Source organism: Mesoplodon densirostris, chromosome 1 (assembly GCF_025265405.1).
Source record: "Mesoplodon densirostris isolate mMesDen1 chromosome 1, mMesDen1 primary haplotype, whole genome shotgun sequence".
NCBI classification, from domain to species: Eukaryota; Metazoa; Chordata; class Mammalia; order Artiodactyla; family Ziphiidae; genus Mesoplodon; species Mesoplodon densirostris.
Genome location: NC_082661.1, coordinates 36,618,121 through 36,643,038, shown reverse-complemented (window position 1 = coordinate 36,643,038; position 24,918 = coordinate 36,618,121). Strand labels below are relative to the sequence as shown.

At 36.8% G+C, this 24,918-nt stretch overlaps 1 protein-coding gene across 5 annotated transcripts in view; it reads left to right on the top strand.

The window, feature by feature from the left end:
- Positions 1 to 24,918, top strand: part of HECTD2 (HECT domain E3 ubiquitin protein ligase 2) — an 87,498-nt gene that overhangs the window by 24,565 nt on the left and 38,015 nt on the right. For 2 of the 5 annotated variants that reach the window (XM_060102058.1, XM_060102073.1), the window contains exons 3-6: positions 17,253 to 17,348; positions 22,119 to 22,257; positions 23,612 to 23,714; positions 24,134 to 24,223. In XM_060102058.1, coding sequence (XP_059958041.1) covers positions 17,253 to 17,348; positions 22,119 to 22,257; positions 23,612 to 23,714; positions 24,134 to 24,223 — 428 coding nt within the window. Of the gene's footprint in view, positions 1 to 17,185; positions 17,349 to 22,118; positions 22,258 to 23,611; positions 23,715 to 24,133; positions 24,224 to 24,918 lie in introns of all 5 variants that reach the window. The other 3 variants (XM_060102092.1, XM_060102067.1, XM_060102082.1) reach the window with 2 other exon arrangements.

The following is a 24,918-nucleotide window of genomic DNA, read 5'->3' as shown; positions in this document are numbered from 1 at the left end:
ATAGAGACTCTTGTTCCCTTTGATGCTGCTCTTGCTACCTGTGCTGGCCGACCAGGAACTGTCTTCAGTCTCCTAATCATATGACCAGTTTACAGTGTCAGTCTTCATCCTGGTGGTGCAGCTGTGGAAAGCTACATATTACTCGTCTCCAACCAGAGTCAACCTGCACTAGCTTCTTGAAAACAGTGAGCTGGTAAAATTTGGCTAATAATCTCACACCCATATATATCGTTATATTATGATCTTCACATTTTTAAAAATACACTACCAGCCCCCACCATAACCCTTATTCTTCTTGCATTGCATTAAGTGTTTTACTTAATGTTTCTAAGCAACCAACTAAAATTGGCAACACTATATTAAAAGAAAGGGAGAATGATTACCGTTTATCAGTTTAGCACAGAGTAGTCCCAAGTATTGGCTGAATGAAACCTAAATGACAGGTTCACTGGTAAATATATTTTGACTTTTTTCAGTGTATTATGATATTCTGTATTGCAAAGAAAGCTGCATATGATAGAATAAAGATCTGCCTGTTCTATTTATAATGTCGGTTTGAGATTTAATTAATCCTTCATCACCACAGTTATTGATTTTCTCTTTTGAATTAGATTTTAATAACCATCTGCGAGAACAGGCTGAAAGCCTGTCTCTGGAAACAATGCCTTGATATTCAGGGACATGAGAGCAGCTGTGAGCTGTTATTCTTCCTTTCTTAATAGCTGAATGTCATATCCTGTAGATTGGCTTTCATTCACTAATGTGAGCAAAGGATTCTGCCTTTCTTTCTGACTGAAGTCCCATTAACATAGTATGTTAGCATTCTGCATTACTCTTCAGTCCAAGTTACCTTCCAAACTAAAAATAAATTCCATCTAGGCCTCTAATTCTAACCTCACCCTATAATCCTCTCGGCTTTGGCATTGCGATTTCTCTTATGTAAGAATCTCCCCACTCTTAGTCTTTGCCAAAATCCAGTTCTCTTACTAAATAAAATTTCACTCTTCCACCTCAGTATGGTATTAATAAAAATGAGTGGGTATAAAAATGTGTATATATGCTCTATGAGTGAATAAGTTAATTTATATATGCATGAGTTTGTTTGTTTCTAATAGTGGGTGTTTATAGCCAGGTTGAGAAAGGTGTGCAGGAAGGGATAGGAAAGGGTAAGCCTGGTGAAGAGGAAGAGAAACTGAAGAGGAGCCTCAAAATATAATAATAAAAGACTGATGTTGGAGAGAGGTTCTTTTCTGCAACATTCTTTCCCTTTAATAATGATTGCCAAACATAACCCATAACAAATAATTTACAGAGATACCAAATTTTACTCACAAATAAATTGAACTTCTGTCCAATTTGTGCTTAAAGTACAAATTGTTAGAAATTAGTTATTTCCATATTTAATAAAGGGTTTAAAACTCAGTTATAGAACTAAATTAAAGAAATTTAATCATCTGTTTTATGTTGTCGGCATCATTGTTCTCTCCTTAAACCACTGAATAATATTTCTCAGTGTGATCCTCAGACTTGCATGTTAGAAATGCAGATTCTTGGGCCCCACCCCAGACCTACTGAATCACAAACTTTGAGAGGGCCTAGTAGTCTTTGTTTTAGTTCAACAAGGTCTTCAGGTGATTCTGATAAACAGTAAAGTTTGAAAACCGTTGCTGTTGAGTATAAGAAATTGGCATCTCTGTACTATCTTCTAATGTGAAAGGTTATTTTAAAAGATACTCTTGGGACTTCCCTGGTGGCACAGTTGTGAAGAATCCGCCTGCCAATGCAGGGGACACGGGTTTGATCCCTGGTCCGGGAAGAACCCACATGCCACGGAGGAACTAAGCCCATGCGCCACAACTACTGAGCCTGCGCTGTAGAGCCCACAAGCCACAACTACTGAGCCTGCATGCCACAACTACTGAAGCCCGTGCACCTAGAGCCCGTGCTCTGCAACAAGAGAAGCCACCGTAATGAGAGGCGTGCGCACCACAACAAAAGAGTAGCCCCGGCTCGCCGCAACTAGAGAAAGCCTGCACACAGCAACGAAGACCCAATGCAGCCAAAAATAAAATTAAATTTAAAAAAAAGATACTCTTAACACTAATAAAATTTGAAGTCAGTGATAGATCCAAAGTTAGCTGCTTGATTGGGAGAGTGAATAAAGAAGGAAGGAGGACCTTATAGCTGTGTTACTTCTGTGATGATTGGTGATTCTGTTTGCTTAGTAGAAAATATATTCTGATTACATTAGAATGGAATTAATGGAATTACATTTCATTATTGTAGAATTTAGAATCTATAGAATATTAATCTATTCTATTGGTTTGGAAGTATTAATACTTGACAAAATACAGTAACCAAAGTAAAATGCTTAAAGGATAGGCTCAGCAGCAGAATGGAAAAGACAGGAATTAAAAAGCTGGAATATAGAACAATGGAAATTACCCAGTCTGAACAATAAAGAGAAAATAGACTGGAAAGAAAAAAAGAATCATCTCAGAGACCTGTGGGACTATAACAAAAGACATTACATTCTTTTTTTTTAACACCTTTATTGGAGTATAATTGCTTTACAATGGTGTGTTAGTTTCTGCTTTATAACAAAGTGAATCAGCTATACATATACATATATCCCCATATCTCCTCCTTCTTGTGTCTCCCTCCCACCCTCTGTATCCCAGCCCTCTAGGTGGTCACAAAGCACCAAGCTGATCTCCCTGTGCTATGCAGCTGCTTCCCACTAGCTATCTATTTTACATTTGGTAGTATATATAAAAGACATTACATTCTTGTCATTGGAGTCTTAGAAGGAGAGGAAGAAGAGGGTAGGCTGAAAAAGTACTCAAAAAATAATTGAAAACTTCCCATACTTGGCAAGAGACATGAACCTATAGGTTCAAGAAGCTGAGCAAATCCCATACAGGGTAAACCCAAAGAAATCCTCATCAAGTCATATCATAATTAGACCTCTGAAAACTAAAGACAACAGCAACAAAATGTTTAAAAGCAGCCAGAGAAACAGGATACCTTTACTGCTAGGGGAAAACCTTTCAAATAACAGCAGATTTCTAATCAGTAACCATGGAGGCCAGAAGGAAGTGGCTGGGAGAACTGCCAGCCCAGAATCCTACACCTGGTGAAAATGTTTTTCAGGAATGCAGAGGATATCAAGACATTCTCAGACGGAAGAAAACAAACAGAATTTGTTGCCAGTAGATGGTCTAAAAGAGTGCACGAAGAGGTTCCCTAAACAGAAAAGAAACAATAAAAGAAGGAACCTTGAACATCAAGAAAAAGAAATAACATGATGAGCAAAAACTAGGTAGTACAATAGACCTTCCTCTTCCTTTTGTGTTTTCTAAATTATGGTTGACAATGGAAACAAACATTATAACACTGGTATGGTTCTAAATGTATGTAAGTAAATACTTAAGATAATTATAAACAGAAGTGTAAAGAGATGTAAAAGCAGGTACAATTTCTACACTTTACTCCAACTGGTAAAATGATGACACCGTAGACTAAAATAAGTTATGTGTATATAATGTAACATCTAGAGCAACCTTTCGGTAATGCTACAGATAAATCAAAATGGAATTCTAAAAAATGTTCAAGTAACTCACAGGGAGGCAGGAAAAATAAGAATGACCAAATAGAAAACAAAAATATTAAATGGTAGAACTTAAGCCCTAATATATCAATAATTATATTAAATGTAAATGGTCTAAATACATCAATTAATAGAGATTGGCAGAGTAGGTTAAAAACATGCCCCAACTATATGCTGTCTACAAGAAACTCAATTAAAATATAGCAATATAGGCAGGTTGAAACTGAAAGGATGGAAAAAGGTATACAGTAATGGCTATATTAATATCAGATAAAGTAGACTTAGAACAAAGAAAATTACTAGAGACAGAGATATGTAGTGATAAAAAGGATGATCATCAAGAAGATACAGCAATCATAAATGTGTACATACCAAACAATAGAGTTATAAAATATATAGAGCAAAAACTGGTAGAACTGAAAGGAGAAACTGAAAAATCCACAATTGGGTGTTGACGCCTCTAACTGTAACTGTGGATTTGATAGACCTAGACAGAAAAATCAGCAAAGATATAGAATATAGAAGATGCAGCTCAACAGCATCATCAACCAACAAGATCTAATAGACATTTGTGTTCCACCCAACAACAGTAGAATACACATGCCTTTCAAGTGCCCACAGAACGTGTACCAACACTGACCACATCCTGGACCATAAAACAAATCTCAATAATTTTCAAAAATTGAAATAATGCAGAATATATTCTCTGACCACAGTTGCATCAAATTAGAAATCAATAACAGAAAATAAAAGGAAAATCTCCAAACACCTGGAAACCAAACAACATACTTCTAAATAACCCATGGGTTAAGGAGGAAGTCTCTAGGGAAATTTAAAAAAACGAATGGAGCTGAATGAAGATTAAAATACAGCATATCAAAATACTTCTAAAGCAGTTTGTAAAGGGGAAATATATAGCAATCAATGCATGCATTAGGTAAAAGGGAAAGTTTCAATACCAACATCTAAGCTCCCACTTTAAGAACCTAGAAAAAGAAGATCAAAATAAACCCAAAGCAAACTGAAGGGAGGAAATATAAAGATAAGAACAAAAAATCAGTAACAAAGAGAAAAGAGAAAAATCAGTGAAGCAAAGAGCTGGGTTTTTTTTAACAAATGAATAAAATTGACAAACCTCTGTCATGAAATTGACAAAAAGAAGACATAGCTCATCAATATCACAAATGAAATGGGATATCACAACAGACCCCACAGGCAGTAAAAAGGGTGGGTGGGGGATGCCACAAACAACTCTGCATAAATTTGACAACCTACATGAAATTGACCAATTCCTCAAGAAAATACAAACTACCACAACTCATCCAGTATGAAGTATATAGTTTGAATAGCCCTATAAATATTAAAGAAATTGAATTCATAATTTTAAAACTCTTAAAAAAGAAATCAGCTCCCGATAGTTTTACTGGAGAATTCTACCAAATGTTCAGAAAAGAATTAACACCAATTTTATCCAGTCTCTTCCCAAAGTAGATAAGGAGAGAACACTTCCCATTTCATTTTATGAAACTGATGTTACTCCAACACCAAAACTAAACAAACATAGTAAAAAAAAATTATAGACCAATCTTTAACAAAATATTAGCAAATAGAATTCAGCAATATATAAAAACAATTATACACCATGATCAAGTGGAGTTTATTCCAGAAATGCAAACTGTTTCCATATTTGAAAATCAATCAATGTAATTTACTATATTAACAGTCTAATAATACAAATCACGTGATTATATCAAAAGCATTTGACAAAATTCAACACCCCATTCATGGTAAAAAAAAAAAAACAAAAAGAAAGTCTCAAAAAATAGGAAGAGACGAGATCTTCCTTAACTTGGTAAAGAGCATCTATAAAAAATGTACAGCTAACATTTTACTTAATGGTGAAAGACTAAATGCTTTCTCCTTTTAAGATTGGGAACAATGCAAAAAAATGTCTGTTCTCACCACCCTTATTCAACATAGCATTGGAAGTTCTAGTCAGAAAAATAAGGCAAGAAAAAGAAGAGCCATCCAGATCAGAAAGTAAGTAATAAAACTGTCCCTATTTGCAGATGACATAATTATCTACATAAAAAAATCCCAAGAAATCAACAACAAAACTCCTAGGACTAATAGACGAGTTTAGTAAGTTGAAGGATGTAACATACAAAAACCAATTGTGTTTATGTTAGCAATAAATACATGTGCCCTGAAATTTAAAATATATATCATTTATAATCACATTAAAAAATAAAATACTTAAATATAAATCTAGCAAGCATTACAAGACATATGCTAAGAATTACACATTGCTAATGAAAGAAATTTTAAAAGACTTAAATAAGTGGAGAGACATACTGTGTTCAGGGATGGGAAGACTCGATGTAGTAAAGATGCCAATTCTCCCCAAATTGATATACAAATTTAACATAATTTGTATCAAAATCCCATAAACCTTTTCTTTTTTTTTTTTTAGCAGCTATAGACAAGATTATTCTCAAATTTATGTGGAAAGGCAGAGGAACTAGAAAAACAATTTTGAAAAAGAATGAAGTGGGAGAAATTAGTCTACCTGATTTCAAGATTTACTATATAGCTACAAGTAATCAAGACTGTGAGGTATTACTGGAGGGATAAATACAGGGATCAGTGGAATAGAGAGCCCAGAAATAGACTCATGTAAATATGCCCAGTTACAATTTGACAAAGGAACAAAAGCAATTCAATAGAAGAAAGATAGCCTTTTCAACAATTGGTACTGGAGTAATTGGACATGTATAAATATCGACCCAGATCTCACACCTTATACAAATATTAACTGACAATGGATAACTGACTTAAATGTAAAACCCTAAAACACTTAGGGGAAAAAACCAAAACAATAGGAGACAATCTTCAGGATCTAGGGCTAGAAAAGAGTTCTTAGTCTTGACACCAAAAGCACAATTCATAAAATGAAAAAATTGTAAAATCTGACTTTTTGGTGATGGCCATTATGAGTGGTGTGAGGTGATACCTCACTGTGGTTTTGATTTGCATTTCTCTAGTAATTAGTGATACTGAGCATCTTTGCATGTGCCTGTTGCCCATCTGTATGGCTTCTTTGGAGAAATGTCTATTTAGGTCTTCTGCCCATTTTTTGATTGGGTTGTTTGGTTTTTTTATATTAAACTGTGTGAGCTGTTTGTATATTTTGGAAATTAATCCCTTGTCTGTCGCATTGCTTGCAAATATTTTCTCCCATTTCATAGGCTGTCTTTTCATAATATGGTTTCCTTTGCTGTGCAAAAGTGTTTAAGCTTTTAGGTCCCATTTGTTTATTTTTGTTTTTATTTCCATTACTCTAGGAGACAGACCCAAAGAAATATTGCTGTGATTTATGTCAGAGAGTGTTCTGCCTATGTTCTCCTCTAGGAGTTTTACAGTATCCAGTCTTATACCTAGGTCTTTAATCCATTTTGAGTTTATTTTTGTATATGGTGTTAGAGAATGTTCCAATTTCATTCTTCTACATTTAGCTTTCCCAGTTTTCCCAGCACCACTTAGTGAATAGACTCTCTTTTCTCTTGTATATTGTATATACAATATGTCTTGTATTTTCTCTTGTATACTGTATATACAATATGTCTTTTCTCTTGTATATTGTATATACAATTTCTCTTGTATATATATATTCTCTTGTATATTCTCTTGTATATCTCTTTTCTCTTGAATATACAATAAGAATTGTATATTCTTACCTGCTTTGTTGTAGATTAATTGACCATAAGTGTGTGGGTTTATTTCTGGGCTTTCTATCCTGTTCCATTGATGTATGTGTCTGTTTTTGTGCCAGTACCATACTGTTATTACTGTAACTTTGTAGTATAGTCTGAAGTCAGGGAACATGATTCCTCCAGCTCTTCTTAAAAAACTAAACATGCAATGACCATTTAACCCAGCAATTGCCCTCCTGGGCATTTATCTCAGAGAAATGAAAGTTCACCCAAGAACCTATACACGAATGTTTATAGCAGCTTTACTCATAGTAACTCCAAACAGATGTCCTTCAATGGGTGAATGGTTAAATAAGCTGTAGTACACCCATGCCATGGATTACTGCTCAGCAATGAAAAGGAATAAACTGTTCATACATGCAACAGCCTGAATGAATATCTGGAGAATTATGCTGAGTAAAAGAAAGCCAATCCCAAAAGGTTACATATATATGATTCTGTTTATATAGCACTTTTGAAATGACAACATTATAGACATGAAAGAACAGATTAGTTGTTGCCAGGGATTAAGCAAGGTGGAGGCAGGGGGAAGTAAGTGTGGCTGTAAAGGACACCATGAGGGCAACACGGTGATGAAATGTTCTATATCTGACTGTGTCAGGGGTACATGGGATGTCTCTGTATTATTTCTTACAACTACATGGGATTCTACAGTTATCTCAAAATTTTAAAAGTTTAATTATAAAATTAAGTATGGTAACTCTAGAAGTTTAGGGAAAAACAGGTTTTTGATCCTCAGATGTACAGAATTTGATTAATCACAATTCTGGTTCATGACACTGACCTTGGTCCATTCAGAGCTCTATTGGTTGCTTTATTTTAATAATAGGGATATGAAATAGTATAATATAACATATTATAGTGTCATAGTTTATTTCCACTGAATGCTGTGTAAATACTGTGTTGTCTAAATATACCACAATGTATTCAATTCTCTGAATAATGGATAATTGGATTATTTTCAGATTTTTTTCCTGAAACAATACTTTTGTGAATATTCTTGTATATGTCTTCTGATGTACTTATGCAAAATTTCTCTTGGACATGTGTTTAGGAGTGAATTGCTGGAAATGATTATAAGATAATGCCAAACTGCTTTTCAGTTTTTTAAAGTGTTTGTGGAAGTTAATACACCTACCAGCAATACGTGAAATATCAAATTAATCTACATCCTCTCTAACAGTATCATACTTTTTAATTCTTGCCAGTTGAGTGGATATAAGATTGTGTCTCATGTTCTTTATTTGCATTTTCTTAATCACTAATGAGACTGAATGTCTTTTGATGTGTGTATGGTATATGTGTTTCTTTCTCTAGAATGCCTGTTTGATTCTTCTGCACATTATTCTATTGGATTTTTTCCTCTTTTTCTCAATGATTTTTAGGAAATATCTTTCTATTCTTGGTGCTCATCCTTTGTTGTATGTGTTTCAGATTTTCCCTCCAACTTCTAACTTATATTTTTAATTCAATATATCTTTGATGATCAGAAGTTTTTAATTTTAACATAGTCAAAAATGTATGTTTTTTTATAGTTGCACTTTTTAGTTTCTCTTAAAGAAACTTCTCTGTCCCCAAATCAGAAGGATTTTCCTATTCCTAGTTTTTAACGTATGAGATAGGAATCCAACTTCATTTTTTCCCCATGTGGTTAACCATATTTTCAAATCCTTTCTTTCTTCCAATGATCTGCCATATATTTCATATATTGAACTTTCATGTGTGGATGGATATGATTCTGGGTTCTCTAGTCCACTGGTCAACTTATCTAATCCTGTGTCAGTAAAACACTGCCTTAGTTACTATAAGCTCAAAATTTTTGATATCTGGTAGAGAAAGGTCCCCACTTCTTACTCGTGTTTCTTTAGAAATGCTTTAGCTATTCTTGTGCACTTGGTCTTCCATATGACTTTCAGAATCAGTTCTATGACTTTTAGAATCAGCAAGTTCCAAAATATTGCTGGGATTTTTATTGAATTGCATTGACTCTGAAGAACAATTAAGAAAAATTGTCTTCTTTATGATCGTCAGCATTTCTAGCCATAAACATGGCATTGCTTTCTATTTGTTTAGATCTTTTTTTCAATCTCTCAACAATGTTTTAGTATTTTCTCTACAGAGATTTACAATTTGTTTATTAGTACTTAATTTTTAATAGTTCTACAAATTTTTAAAAATTGTATTTTCTAGTTGTTTGTTTCTGGTGTTTACAAATGCAGTTGACTGTTATATATTGATTTTTTTAATCCATCAACCTTGCTAAACTCCTGTATTATTTCTAATTGTAGATTCTTTTGGATTTGACTGTGTTTATAATCAAATCATCTGAAAACGACAGTGTTTTATCTTCCTTTCTAATCCTGAGTCTTTAAAATCTCTTTTCTGTCTTTATACATGCTAGGACCTCCAGCACAGTGTTGAATAAATGTGCTGATAGTACCTTTATTCCCATGTTATTCCACTCCTTATTTAAAAGAGAATGTTTATAATATTTCTCCATTAATTATGATGTTTGCTGTAGTTAACTCACTTTGTTCCCTTCAAATAGAATATAAATTTTTTTAAAACAAAATTTCATAATATATGGACAGAGTTGTTTTCAATAAATTATTCATATGAGGAATTGTTAAGTTTATATTCCTTGACCGCAATGCCACAAAACTAGAATTAATAATAGAAATTTAAGCATACTGACTAAAAAAAAATTTAATAGATTCTTTAATTTCTACATTAAAAAAATTAAAACTGAACTTACAGGTTTAGAAAATAGCAACTATGAGAACTATGAGAATACTGCATGATGAATTATGAGATAAGACTAGAGCTGTATTCAAAACAAAAGTCAAGCCTTTAATATTTTCACTCTGAAAAAAAAAGGGGGAGAATTAATTAGCTTCCAGTGTTGGATTGCTCCAGGGCTCAGTCCCCAGAACTCAGTTCTCAGGCTTCTTCTCTATTTACACTCTCCTTATGAATCTCATTAATCGAGCATTTTAACTGTGAACTATAAACCTTCACACTCCCCTGAACTCAAGATTCATAACATACAGCTACACGTGGAACAACTCCTACAGAACACCTACTGAACGCTGGCAGAAGACCCCAGACCTCCCAAAAGGCAAGAAACTCCCCACATACTTGGGTAGGGCAAAGCGGAGAGATTCCCGCACAGAGGATCGGTGCCGAGCGGCACTCACCAGCCCGAGAGGCTTGTCTGCTCGCCCGCCGGGGTGGGCGGCGCTGGAAGCTGAGGCTCGGGCTTCGGTCAGAGCGCAGGGAGAGGACTGGGGCTGGCGGCGAGAACTCAGCCTGAAGGGGGCTAATGTGCCACAGCTAGCCGGGAGGGAGTCCGGGAAAACTCTGGAGCTGCCGAAGAGGCAAGAGACTTTTTCTTCCCTCTTGGTTTCCTGGTGCGCGAGGAGAGGGGATTAAGAACGCTGCTTAAAGGGGCTCCACAGATGGGCACGAGTCGCGGCTGAAAGCGCGGAGCCCAGTGACGGGCGTGGGACACTGGGGCTGCTGCTGCCACCGCCAATAAGCCTGTGTGCGAGCGCAGGTCACTGTCCACACCGCCCTTCCGGGAGCCTGTGCAGCCCGCCACTGCCGGGGTCCCAGGATCCAGGGGCGGCTTCCCTGGGAGAACGCACGGCGCGCCTCGGGCTAGAGCATGCCAACCTCTGCCGCTGCAGGCTCGCCCCGCACTCCATGCCCCTCCCTCCCGCCCGGCCTGAGTAAGCCAGAGTCCCCGAAGAGGCTGCTCCTTTAACCCTGTCCTGTCTGAGCGAAGAACAGACGCCCTCCAGAGACCTACACGCAGAGGCGGGGCCAAATCCAAAGCTGAGACCCAGGAGCTGTGAGAACAAAGAAGAGAAAGGGAAATCTCTCCCAGCAGCCTCAGAAGCAGCAGATTAAAGATCCACAATCAACTTGATGTACCCTGCATCTGTGGAATACATGAATAGACAACAAGTCATCCCAAATTGAGGAGCCAGCAGTCAGTGCTGTGCCTCTGAGGTGGGAGAGCCAACTTCAGGACACTGGTCCACAAGAGACCTCCCAGCTCCACATAATATCAAACGGCGAAAATCTTCCAGAGATCTCCATCTCAACACCAGCACCCAGCTTCACTCAACGACCAGCAAGCTACAGTGCTAGACACCCTATGCCAAACAACTAGCAAGACAGGAACACAACGCCACCCATTAGCAGAGAGGTGGCCTAAAATCATAAAAAGTCCGCAGACACCCCAAAACACACCACCAGACGTGGACCTGCCCACCAGAAAGACAAGATCCAGCCTCATCCACCAGAACACAGTCACTAGTCCCCTCCACCAGGAAGCCTACACAACCCACTAAACCAACCTTAGCCACTGGGGACAGACACCAAAAACAACGGGAACTACAAACCTGCAGCCTGCAAAAAGGAGACCCCAAACACAGTAACATAAGCGAAATGAGAAGACAAAAACACACAGCAGGAGAAGGAGCAAGATAAAAACCCACCAGACCTAACAAATGAAGAGGTAATAGGCAGTCTACCTGAAACAGAATTCAGAATAATGATAGTAAAGATGATCCAAGATTCTATTTCCAAGATCCAAAATCTTGGAAATAGAATAGACAAAATGCAAGAAACAGTTAACAAGGACCTAGAAGAACTAAAGATGAATCAAGCATCGATTAAAAACACAATAAATGAAATAAAAAATACTCTAGATGGAATCAATAGCAGAATAACTGAGGCAGAAGAACGGATAAGTGAGGTGGAAGATAAAATAGTGGAAATAACTGATGCAGAGCAAAATAAAGAAAAAAGAATGAAAAGAACAGAGGACAGTCTCAGAGACCTCTGGGACAACATTAAATGCACCAACATTCGAATTATAGGGGTTCCAGAAGAAGAAGAGAAAAAGAAAGGGTCTGAGAAAATATTTGAAGAGATTATAGTTGAAAACTTCCCTAATATAGGAAAGGAAATAGTTAATCAAGTCCAGGAGGCACAGAGAGTCCCATACAGAATAAATCCAAGGAGAAATACGCCAAGACACATATTAATCAAACTGTCAAAAATTAAACACAAAGAAATCATATTAAAAGCAGCAAGGCAAAAACAACAAATAACACACAAGGAAATCCCCATCAGGTTAACAGCTGATCTCTCAGCAGAAACTCTACAAGCCAGAAGGGAGTGGCAGGACATAATTAAAGTGATGAAGGAGAAAAACCTGCAACCAAGATGACTCTACCCAGCAAGGATCTCATTCAGATTGGATGGAGAAATTAAAACCTTTACAGACAAGCAAAAGCTGAGAGAGTTCAGCACCACCAAAGCAGCTTTACAACAAATGCTAAAGGAACTTCTCTAGGCAAGAAACACAACAGAAGGAAAAGACCTACAATGACGAACCCAAAACAATTAAGAAAATGGGAATAGGAACATACATATCGATAATTACCTTAAGTGTAAGTGGACTAAATGCTCCCACCAAAAGACACAGATTGGCTGAATGGATACAAAAACAAGACCCATATATATGCTGTCTACAAGAGACCCACTTCAGACCTAGAGACACATACAGACTGAAAGTAAGGGGATGGAAAATGATATTCCATGCAAATGGAAACCAAAAGAAAGCTGGAGTAGCAATTCTCATATCAGACAAAATAGACTTTAAAATAAAGACTACTAGAAGAGACAAAGAAGGACACTACATAATGATCAAGGGATCAATCCAAGAAGCAGATATAACAATTGTAAATATTTATGCACCCTACATAGGAGCACATCAGTACATAAGGCAAATACTAACAGCCATAAAAGGAGAAATCGACAGTAACACAATCATAGTAGGGGACTTTAACACCCCACTTTCACCAATGGACAGATCATCCAAAATGAAAATAAATAAGGAAACACAAGCTTTAAATGATACATTAAACAAGATGGACTTAATTGATATTTATAGGACATTCCATCCAAACACAACAGAATACACATTGTTCTCAAGTGCTCATGGAACATTCTCCAGGATAGATCATACCTTGGGTCACAAATCAAGCCTTGGTAAATTTAAGAAAATTGAAATTGTATCAAGTATCTTTTCCGACCACAATGCTATGAGACTAGATATCAATTACAGGAAAAGAGCTGTAAAAAATACAAACACATGGAGGCTAAACAATACACTACTTAATAACGAAGTGATCACTGAAGAAATCAAAGAGGAAATTTAAAAATACCTAGAAACAAATGACAATGGAGACACGACGACCCAAAACCTATGGGATGCAGCAAAAGCAGTTCTAAGAGGGAAGTTTATAGCAATACAATCCCACCTTAAGACACAGGAAACATCTCGAATGAACAACCTAACCTTGCACCTAAAGCAATTAGAGAAAGAAGAACAAAAACATCCCAAAGTTAGCAGAAGGAAAGAAATCATAAAAATCAGATCAGAAATAAATAAAAAAGAAATGAAGGAAACGATAGCAAAGATCAATAAAACTAAAAGCTGGTTCTTTGAGAAGATAAACAAAATTGATAAACCATTAGCCAGACTCATCAAGAAAAAAAGGGAGAAGACTCAATCAATAGAATTAGAAATGAAAAAGGAGAAGTAACAACTGACACTGCAGAAATACAAAAGATCATGAGAGATTACTACAAGCAACTCTATGCCAATAAAATGGACAACCTGGAAGAAATGGACAAATTCTTAGAAATGCACAACCTGCCAAGACTGAATCAGGAAGAAATAGAAAATATGAACAGACCAATCACAAGCACTGAAATTGAAACTGTGATAAAAAATCTTCCAACAAACAAAAGCCCAGGACCAAATGGCTTCACAGCCGAATTCTATCAAGCATTTAAGGAAGAGCTAACACCTATCCTTCTCAAACTCTTCCAAAATATAGCAGAGGGAGGAACACTCCCAAAATCATTCTACGAGGCCACCATCACCTTGATACCAAAACCAGACAAGGATGTCACAAAGAAAGAAAACTACAGGCCAATATCACTGATGAACATAGATGCAAAAATCCTCAACAAAATACTAGCAAACAGAATCCAACAGCACATTAAAAGGATCCTACACCATGATCAAGTGGGGTTTATTCCAGGAATGCAAGGATTCTTCAATATACACAAATCAATCAACGTGATACACCATATTAACAAATTGAAGGAGAAAAACCATATAATCATCTCAATAGATGCAGAGAAAGCTTTCGACAAAATTCAACACCCATTTATGATAAAAACCCTGCAGAAAGTAGGCATAGAGGGAACTTTCCTCAACATAATAAAGGCCATATATGACAAACCCACAGCCAGCATTGTCCTCAATGGTGAAAATCTGAAACCATTTCCACTAAGATCAGGAACAAGACAAGGTTGCCCACTCTCACCACTCTTATTCAGCATAGTTTTGGAAGTTTTAGCCACAGCAATCAGAGAAGAAAAGGAAATAAAAGGAATCGAAATCGGAAAAGAAGAAGTAAAGCTGTCACTGTTTGCAGATGACATGATACTATACATAGAGAATCCTAAAGATGCTACCAGAAAACTACTAGAGCTAATCAATGAATTTGGTAAAGTTGCAGGATACAAAATTAATGCACAGAAATCTCTGGCATTCCTATATACTAATGATGAAAAATCTGAAAGTGAAATCAAGGAAACACTCCCATTTACCATTGCAACAAAAAGAATAAAATATCTAGGAATAAACCTACCTAAGGAGACAAAAGACCTGTATGCAGAAAATTATAAGACACTGATGAAAGAAATTAAAGATGATACAAATAGATGGAGAGATGTACCATGTTCTGGGATTGGAAGAATCAACATTGTGAAAATGACTCTACTACCCAAAGCAATCTACAGATTCAATGCAATCCCTATCAAACTACCACTGGCATTTTTCACTGAACTAGAACAAAAAATTTCACAATTTGTATGGAAACACAAAAGACCCCGAATAGCCAAAGCAATCTTGAGAACGAAAAATGGAGCTGGAGGAATCAGGCTCCCTGACTTCAGACTATACTACAAAGCTACAGTAATCAAGACAGTATGGTACTGGCACAAAAACAGAAAGATAGATCAATGGAACAGGATAGAAAGCCCAGAGATAAACCCACGGACACATGGTCACCTTATCTCTGATAAAGGAGGCAGGAATGTACAGTGGAGAACGGACAGTCTCTTCAATAAGTGGTGCTGGGAAAACTGGACAGGGACATGTAAAAGTATGAGATTAGATCACTCCCTAACACCACACACAAAAATAAGCTCCAAATGGATTAAAGACCTAAATGTAAGGCCAGATACTATCAAACTCTTAGAGGAAAACATAGGCAGAACACTGTATGACATAAATCACAGCAAGATCCTTTTTGACCCACCTCCTAGAGAAATGGGAATAAAGACAAAAATAAACAAATGGGACCTAATGAAACGTAAAAGCTTTTGCACAGCAAAGGAAACCATAAACAAGACCCAAAGACAACCCTCAGAATGGGAGAAAATATTTGCAAATGAAGCAACTGACAAAGGATTAATCTCCAAAATTTATAAGCAGCTCATGCAGCTCAATAACAAAAAAACAAACAACCCAATCCAAAATTGGGCAGAAGACCTAAATAGACATTTCTCCACAGAAGATATACAGACTGCCAACAAACACATGAAAGGATGCTCAACATCTTTACTCATTAGAGAAATGCAAATCAAAACTCCAATGAGATATCATCTTACACCAGTCAGAATGGGCATCATCAGAAAATCTAGAAACAATAAATGCTGGAGAGGGTGTGTAAAAAACGGAACACTCTTGCACTGCTGGTGGGAATGTGAATTGGTACAGCCACTATGGAGAACAGTATGGAGGTTCCTTAAAAAACTACAAATAGAACTACCATATGACCCAGCAATCCCACTACTGGGCATATACCCTGAGAAAACCATACTTCAAAAAGAGACATGTACCAAAATGTTCATAGCAGCCCTATTTACAATAGCCCGGAGATGGAAACAACCTAAGTGTCCATCATCGGATGAATGGGCAAAGAAGATGTGGCAAATATATACAATGGAATATTACTCAGCCATAAAAAGAAATGAAATTGAGCTATTTGTAATGAGGTGGATGGACCTAGAGTCTGTCATACAGAGTGAAGTAAGTCAGAAAGAGAAAGACAAATACTGTATGCTGACACATATATATGGAATTTAAGAAAAAAAATGTCATGAAGAACCTAGGGGTAAGACAGGAATAAAGTCACAGACCTACTAGAGATTGGACTTGAGGATATGGGGAGGAGGAAGGGTAAGCTGTGACAAAGTGAAAGAGCGGCATGGACATATATAGACTACCAAACGTAAGGTATATAGCTAGTGGGAAGCAGCCGCATAGCACAGGGAGATCAGCTTGGTGCTTTGTGACCGCCTGGAGGGGTGGGATAGGGAGGGTGGGAGGGAGACGCAAAAGGGAGGGGATATGGGAACATATGTATGTGTATAACTGATTAAATTTCTTATAAAGCAAAAAAAATTTTTTTAAGTTAAAAAAAAGATTCATATCTACTCAACATCTGCATTTGGATATCTCATGAGCATCTTACCTTTAATGGGGCCAAAAGAAAACTTTTGACTCCTCCCGCAGCCCAACTGCCCCATGCCAAAAAACTTTCTCTAGTGTTCTATTGTTCTCTATTTCAGTAAATGGTCTCACCGTTCACCCAGTTGGTCAGGCTAAATTATCAGTCATTTTGGCTCATCTCTATTTTAACAGATTCTGGCATTTCTACCTTTCTGCGAGTATACCTTCCAACAGCATATCCTATTAATTCTCTACGCAGAATATGTCACAAATCCAACCATTTCTCATCAGTTCTACTACCACCGCTCTGGTCCCAGCCACCAGCCGTCTCTCACCAAGCCTACTGCCTTACCAGGTATTGCTAGATGTTATTAAACTATAGTAATTGAAATTATTTGGTACAATAATAAACAGGTCAGTGAAATCATATGCATAGCCCAATAATAGACCCCAGTATATAAAAGAACTTAATATATGATAAGAGTATCAAAAAACATTGTGCAATGACATACTTTCATAAACGATATTCTGAAATGGGCCATTTAGGAAAAAATACTTATATTTTATATTGTACTACCTCTTATATAATAAAATAAATTCTAGAAATGATAGAGAACATTTATTGAGCATTTACTCTTTGCCAGGCAATGTGGTAAGTGTATCCTTCACAAGTGCTACAATGAAGAAAACAAATTAAAATAGATACATAGTTATCTGATCTCTAGAGAGGGAAGTCTTGGCTTACTAATCATAAAAAATACTAAAGGAATAGGTTGATAAAATTAACTAATACAAGTATTACAAGTATTATTTAAATACTTTTCTGTTTTCAGAAATAAAATTAAAAGGCAAAACATTTTGTGAAGGTAGCAGCAGAAGCAGCATTGTTTTTTAATCTCCCTGAATCCCCAATGAAACATGCACACCACCTATATAGCAGAATTAAACATCATGGACATCATTTACCACAGAATTAGCTCATAAGATGTTCCCATAATCCCCAAAGGATAGCAGGAGAGATCACCAAAATCAGAAGATCTCCATGGTGTAAGCAGAAGAAAGCATCTGGGCTGTTTGATGGACCTGAGAACAAGAGAGCTTAAGAATAAGCAACATGTACCTGTCCAGTTTTCCCAGCACCACTTATTGAAGAGGCTGTCTTTTCTCCACTGTATATTCTTGCCTCCTTTATCAAAGATAAGGTGACCATATGTGCATGGGTTTATCTCTGGGCTTTCTATCCTGCTCCATTGATCTATATTTCTGTTTTTGTGCCAGTACCATACTGTCTTGATTACTGTAGCTTTGTAGTATAGTCTGAAGTCAGGGAGCCTGATTCCTCCAGCTCCATTTTTCATTCTCAAGATTGCTTTGGCTCTTCAGGGTCTTTTGTGTTTCCATACAAATTGTGAAATTTTTTGTTCTAGTTCTGTGAAAAATGCCAGTGGTAGTTTGATAGGGATTGCATTGAATCTGTAGATTGCTTTGGATAGTAGAGTCATTTTCACAATGTTGATTCTTCCAATCCAAGAGCATGGTATATCTCTCCATCTGTTTGTATCATCTTTATTTTCTTTCATCAGTGTCTTATAATTTTCTGTATACAGGTCTTTTGTCTACTTAGGTAGGTTTATTCCTAGATATTTTATTCTTTTTGTTGCAGTGGTAATTGGGAGTGTTTTCTTAATTTCACTGTCAGATATTTCATCATTAGTGTATAGGAATGCCAGAGATTTCTGTGCATTAATTTTGTATCCTGCTGCTTTACCAAATTCATTGATTAGCTCTAGTAGTTTTCTGTTAGCATCTTTAGGATTCTCTTTGTAGAGTATCATGTCATCTGCGACAGCCTCTTCAATAAGTGCTGGGAAAGCTGGACAGGTACATGTAAAAGTATGAGATTAGAACACTCCCTAACACCATACACAAAAATAAGCTCAAAATGGATTAAAGACCTAAATTTAAGGCCAGAAACTATCAATCTCTTACAGGAAAACATAGGCAGAACACTCTATGACATAAATCACAGCAAGATCCTTTTGAACCCACCTCCTAGAGAAATGGAAATAAAACAAAAATAAACAAATGGGACCTAATGAAACTTAAAAGCTTTTGCACAACAAAGGAAACCATAAACAAGACCAAAAGACAACCCTCAGAATGGGAGAAAATATTTGCAAATGAAGCAACTGACAAAGGATTAATCTCCAAAATTTACAAGCAGCTCATGCAGCTCAATAATAAAAAAACAAACAACCCAATCCAAAAATGGGCAGAAGACCTAAATAGACATTTCTCCAAAGAAGATATACAGATTGCCAACAAACACATGAAAGAATGCTCAACATCATTAATCATTAGAGAAATGCAAATCAAAACTACAATGAGATATCATCTCACACCGGTCAGAATTGCCATCATCAAAAAATCTAGAAACAATAAATGCTGGAGAGGGTGTGGAGAAAAGGGAACACTCTTGCACTGCTGGTGGGAATGTAAATTGGTACAGCCACTATGGAGAACAGTATGGAGGTCCCTTAAAAAACTACAAATAGGGGCTTCCCTGGTGGCGCAGGGGTTGAGAGTCCGCCTGCTGATGCAGGGGACACGGGTTCGTGCCCCGGTCCAGGAAGATCCCACATGCCACGGAGCAGCTGGGCCCATGAGCCATGGCCGCTAAGTCTGCGTGTCCGGAGCCTGAGCTCCACAACAGGAGAGGCCACAACAGTGAGAGGTCCGTGTACCGTTAAAAAAAAAAAAAAAAAACTACAAATAGAACTACCATACGACCCAGCAATCCCACTACTGGGCATATACCCTGCGAAAACCATAATTCAAAAAGAGTCATGTACCAAAATGTTCATTGCAGCTCTATTTACAATAGCCAGGACATGGAAGCAACCTAAGTGTCCATCATCGGATGAATGGATAAAGAAGATGTGACACATATATATAATGGAATATTACTCAGCCATAAAAAGAAATGAAATTGAGTTATTTGTAGTGAGGGGGATGGACCTGGAGTCTGTCATAAAGATTTAAGTAAGTCAGAAAGAGAAAAACAAATACCATATGCTAACACATATATATGGAATCTAAGAAAAAAAAAAAAGGTCATGAAGAACCTAGTGGTAAGACAGGAATAAAGACACAGACCTACTAGAGAATGGACTTGAGGATATGGGGAGGGGGAAGGGTAAGCTGTGACAAAGTGAGAGAGTGGCATGGACATATACAGTACCAAACGTAAAATAGATAGCTAGTGGGAAGCAGCCACATAGCATAGGGAGATCAGCTCAGTGGTTTGTGACCACCTAGAGGGGTGGGATAGGGAGGGTGGGAGGGAGGGGGATGCAAGAGGGAAGAGATATGGGAACATATGTATATGTATAACTGATTCCCTTTTTATAAAGCAGAAACTAACACACCATTGTAAAGCAATTATACTCCAATAAAGATGTTAAAAAAAAAAAAAAAGAAGCAACAGGTATTCATTGGAAAGCTCAGGAGCCCAGTTTGAGAACAAAAGCTGAAACTGGGAGGGGTTTTGCCAAGAGCAGGTGAATGCAGAGGGCCCATGCTGAGATCTGAAGGGAGCAGGTAACCCCTGTGAATTCTCCAAACTAGGGATCCCTTCCAGGCAGGGGGGCGGGGGGGGTGCATTCTGAGATCAAAATCAAATTTGAGCAGCACTGGGACAATAAAGATTAAAGACAGAGATCACCTGAATAAAAGTGGAGGAGGGAAACAGGGCCTGGAAATCCCAGAAAGAAGCTACCATGTATCTGAGTTCTACATAAAAACAAAAAAAGGGGGAGCTACACCTCCTTCTGAAAGTTTGGGAAGATTAATTTCAAATAAAATTGGCTACAGAAAAGAAACAAGATCAAATTCTATAATTTTTAATTACAAAATTGTAATAAAAAAGAATAAGAAACAGAATAACAGCCACTTGAACAATGGGAGCACATCAGAAACACATGCCCACAAAAATAGATAAAATAGTATTTCAAAATGAGCTAAAGTTCATTAAGAAAATGGTATGACACTTGAAAGAATGCCATAAATCAGAATTGCAAACAATGAAAAATGAGGTGACAATAAAGGAAATAATTAGATTTTTTTTAAATTTTAGAAATAAACTAGAAGGAACACAAAAGCAAACAAATGTAACAGATAATGCCTTAAGAGAAGTAGAAGAGGAGAAGAAGGAAGTATTTAAAATTTTAAAAAGAAATGAGGAAAGAGATAAAAAGAAACTGAGAGAAATTAAAATTAGAATAGGCAGAAAAAGAAGGGGTTGGTAGCACTATTCCTTGACTGGTTAGTGGTTTCAGAGGTGTTTGCCTTATAGTAATTCATTAAGCCATACATTTGTTTTGTGAGATTTTTGTGTGTTTGTTTTATTTTACAATTATAAGATTATAAAATGCAGCAAAAAGGCAAACGATGAACTGGCGGATATTTGGGAAAAAAGAAAAATACATAAAATGTTCGTGCAAATTGATGATAAAATGCTAAAACTCCAATAAAGAATTGCAGAGGATGTAAATAAATGATTTACATACACAATTGACCGTTGAACAACATGGCTTTGAATTGGGTGGATCCACTTAATGTGCTGATTTTTTCAATAAATTTCAATAAATACATAGTATAGTACTACAGCATCTGTGTTTGGTTGAATCCACAGATGCTGAACCGCAGATGTGGAGGGCCAACTGTAAAGTTACATGGGGGATCAGTGCCCAAACTCCACATCATTCAAGGGGCAAGTGTATTCAAAAGCTAATAAACACTAAAAACATCTAGTCTCACTGAAATAATCCCTGAAAGAAAATTTATGGGAAGGGAGGCGATGAAAGAAAAACTCTGTATTGTATCAATAGATTACTTTTAATATCAGATACAGCCTAATTTATCTGCTATGGGTGAAGTTGGGTAGGTGGCAACAGACCCTCCAGTAAGTGCCCTTCAGTGTGCTGGGTTTTTCTGTTATATGATCCCAAGGGAATGCAATACAAACTAATCCATTGTTTTCTGTTCATGTTGAGTTAGCCTGGCATTTTATAATTTGGAAAAAATTTATGATTAATTACATTGAAAGCTTTTTTATCCTTCACAGTGAGAGACCTACCACCAATTTGCCTTGATGTTAGACAGAAACAGCGCATCTCAACAGATGCTTTGTCATCTGAAATGAAGCCCCCAGTTCTTCCAGAACCCATCCTTCCCGTTCAGCCCAAAACTATGAAAGACTTTCTGTAAGTTTCGACTCATTGTTACATGTAGACACATAGTCATCTGCATGTCAGCACTTTACATAATTTAATATTTTTGTGTGAGAAATTAATTGAACTTGTGGCTCATTATAAGGTATTAGCCAAGAGTGAAGACACAGAAGACTAGATGTCTCAAGTTGAAGGTGAAAACAAACATATAATTAACCAGTAAGGGATAGATAATGTTGCAGCAAAAGACACTAAATAAGAGAAAATGAGTCAAAACAGGCAAGAGAGACTTCCCTGGTGGCACAGTGGTTAAGAATCTGCCTGCCAATGCAGGGGACACAGGTTTGAGCCCTGGTCCGGGAAGATCCCCCATGCCGTGGAGCAACTAAGCCCGTGTGCCACAGCTACTGAGCCTGCACTTTAGAGCCCATGAGCCACAACTACTGAGCCCACATGCCACAACTACTGAACCCCATGCTTCTAGAGCCCATGCTCCACAACAAGAGAAGCCACCACAGTGAGAAGCCCGCACACCACAACGAAGAGTAACCCCTGCTCACCACAACTAGAGAATGCCCATGTGCAGCAATGAAGACCCGACACAGCCAAAAATAAATAAATTAATTAATTAAAATAAAGAAAAACAGTCCAGAGGAGGTAAAGGTGGTAATAAAATAATAGAACGTGTCCTTTTTAAAAAATGAGATTTCATCTACTATGTGACTTATAAATCATAAAAGCCATGTTAGTAGTAAAAACTACTAAAAAACCCAAATGGAGACTTGAAGGACTAAGTGGGAATGAGAAAGTAGAGACAGAATGTAAACAAAATCTGTCAAGAAATTTCGCTATGAAGTGAAGGAAAGGAAGAGTGATCATTGTAAGGAGCATGTCAAAAATTAACTTTTTAAAAAGCAAATAGGAGGGCTTCCCTGGTGGCGCAGTGGTTGAGAATCCGCCTGCCAATGCAGGGGACACGGGTTCGTGCCCCGATCTGGGAAGATCCCACATGCCGCGGAGCGGCTGGGCCCGTGAGCCATGGCCGCTGAGCCTGCGCGTCCGGAGCCTGTGCTCTGCAACGGGAGAGGCCCCACCGTAAGAGGCCTGCGTACCGCAAAAAAAAATAATGATAATAAATAAAATAAAATACTCCTAACTAACTAACTAACTAAATAAATAACTGGGGAAGTTGAAGCTGGATTAATATCTTAATCCAATTAAGAATTATAAATTCATAAGCTACCTTTACATTAACTGGAACATATTTCTGTATTCAGCTTCATTATTTCAAGTTGCATGTTGGGTGACATTTATCTATAAAGAATTAATGCTATTTTATCTGAATAACATTTTTATCTGTTATGGCTAATAAATGTTTTTATTTTAGGGAAGATGTAGAAAAAGCTAAGTCATCAGGAGATTGGAAAACAGTACATGATTTTTATCTCACAATGTTTGATTCTTTCCCAGAACTAAATGCTGCATTTAAGGTAATAATACATAAAGCACATTTTTCACTTTTAGTTTAAATTTTTCAAAGAAAGATACTATAAATTAACCTCTTTTTCTACCCAGTATTGGCTTAAGCAGCTGTTTAAGCAAACATAAATGGGTATTAATTCTGAAATTGTATGTATCACAAATAAATATTACTTAAGTGATATCTTAAAGATTGTTTTTATTTGTACTAATGTTAATGTTTGACTCCATTCTTTCAGTTTTAAAAAAGAAAGTAATTAAAATAACCCTTATATATTTATTTTTATTTTTAGCAATTTTGCCCTCACAGTCCTTTTTTATCATCATACTAGGAATATTAGAAATTATGTAGGAATAGTTATGGTACAGATATTACTTAGATTAGTTCTTAAAATGTTATATACACTTGGTTCTTTAATTGAATTTGCAGAAAGATGCCTCTGCCTCGTTTAATACTATCGAAGACTCTGGGATTAATGCTAAATTTGTGAATGCTGTATATGATGCCTTACTTAATACTGTAAGTATTATTTATGAACACATGCAAATAGCATAATTGTTTGACTCTTCTGTATTTTAAAAGCAGCCAGACAAATATTGTAAAACTCACCTTGTAACATAATTACATGAGAAACTCTGATATAATTTTTGGTAAATTTAGTTGAAATTCTCAGAGAGTTAGATCATTTAATTAGTGAAAATTCAGCAGAAAATACTTTTACGTTCAGTCCTTATTTAGAAAGGCTTGATAAGATAAAAATCATGCTTTACTGACTCAGCAAAAGGAGGTAAATTATTTGGTTGTATTGGAATTACATTGAATCTGTAGATCAGTGGTTCTCAAATTTTAGCATGTATCAGAATCACAGAAAAGGCTTCTCAGTATTCAGTAGGTCTAGGATAGAGCCCCAAAATTTGCGTTTCTAACAAGCTCCAGGATATGTTGATTCTCCTGATCTGGGGGCTCTCTATGGCCATGTGAGTTTGAATTTCATTGTAATTATAATTGAAAGTCCTTGAAAGATTTTAAGCTGGGAACAAAGGGATGACGGACCTCATTTATAGTTTAGAAAGATCTCTCTGGATGTTATGTGGAGGATGATCTATAGTGGGGCAAGAGAAAGGAGTTAGGAAGGCATTGCCGAAACCTAAACAAGGGTCAGTGTTTGGACTAGGGTTTTGGCAGTGGAACTAGTGAGACATATTCAGACTCTG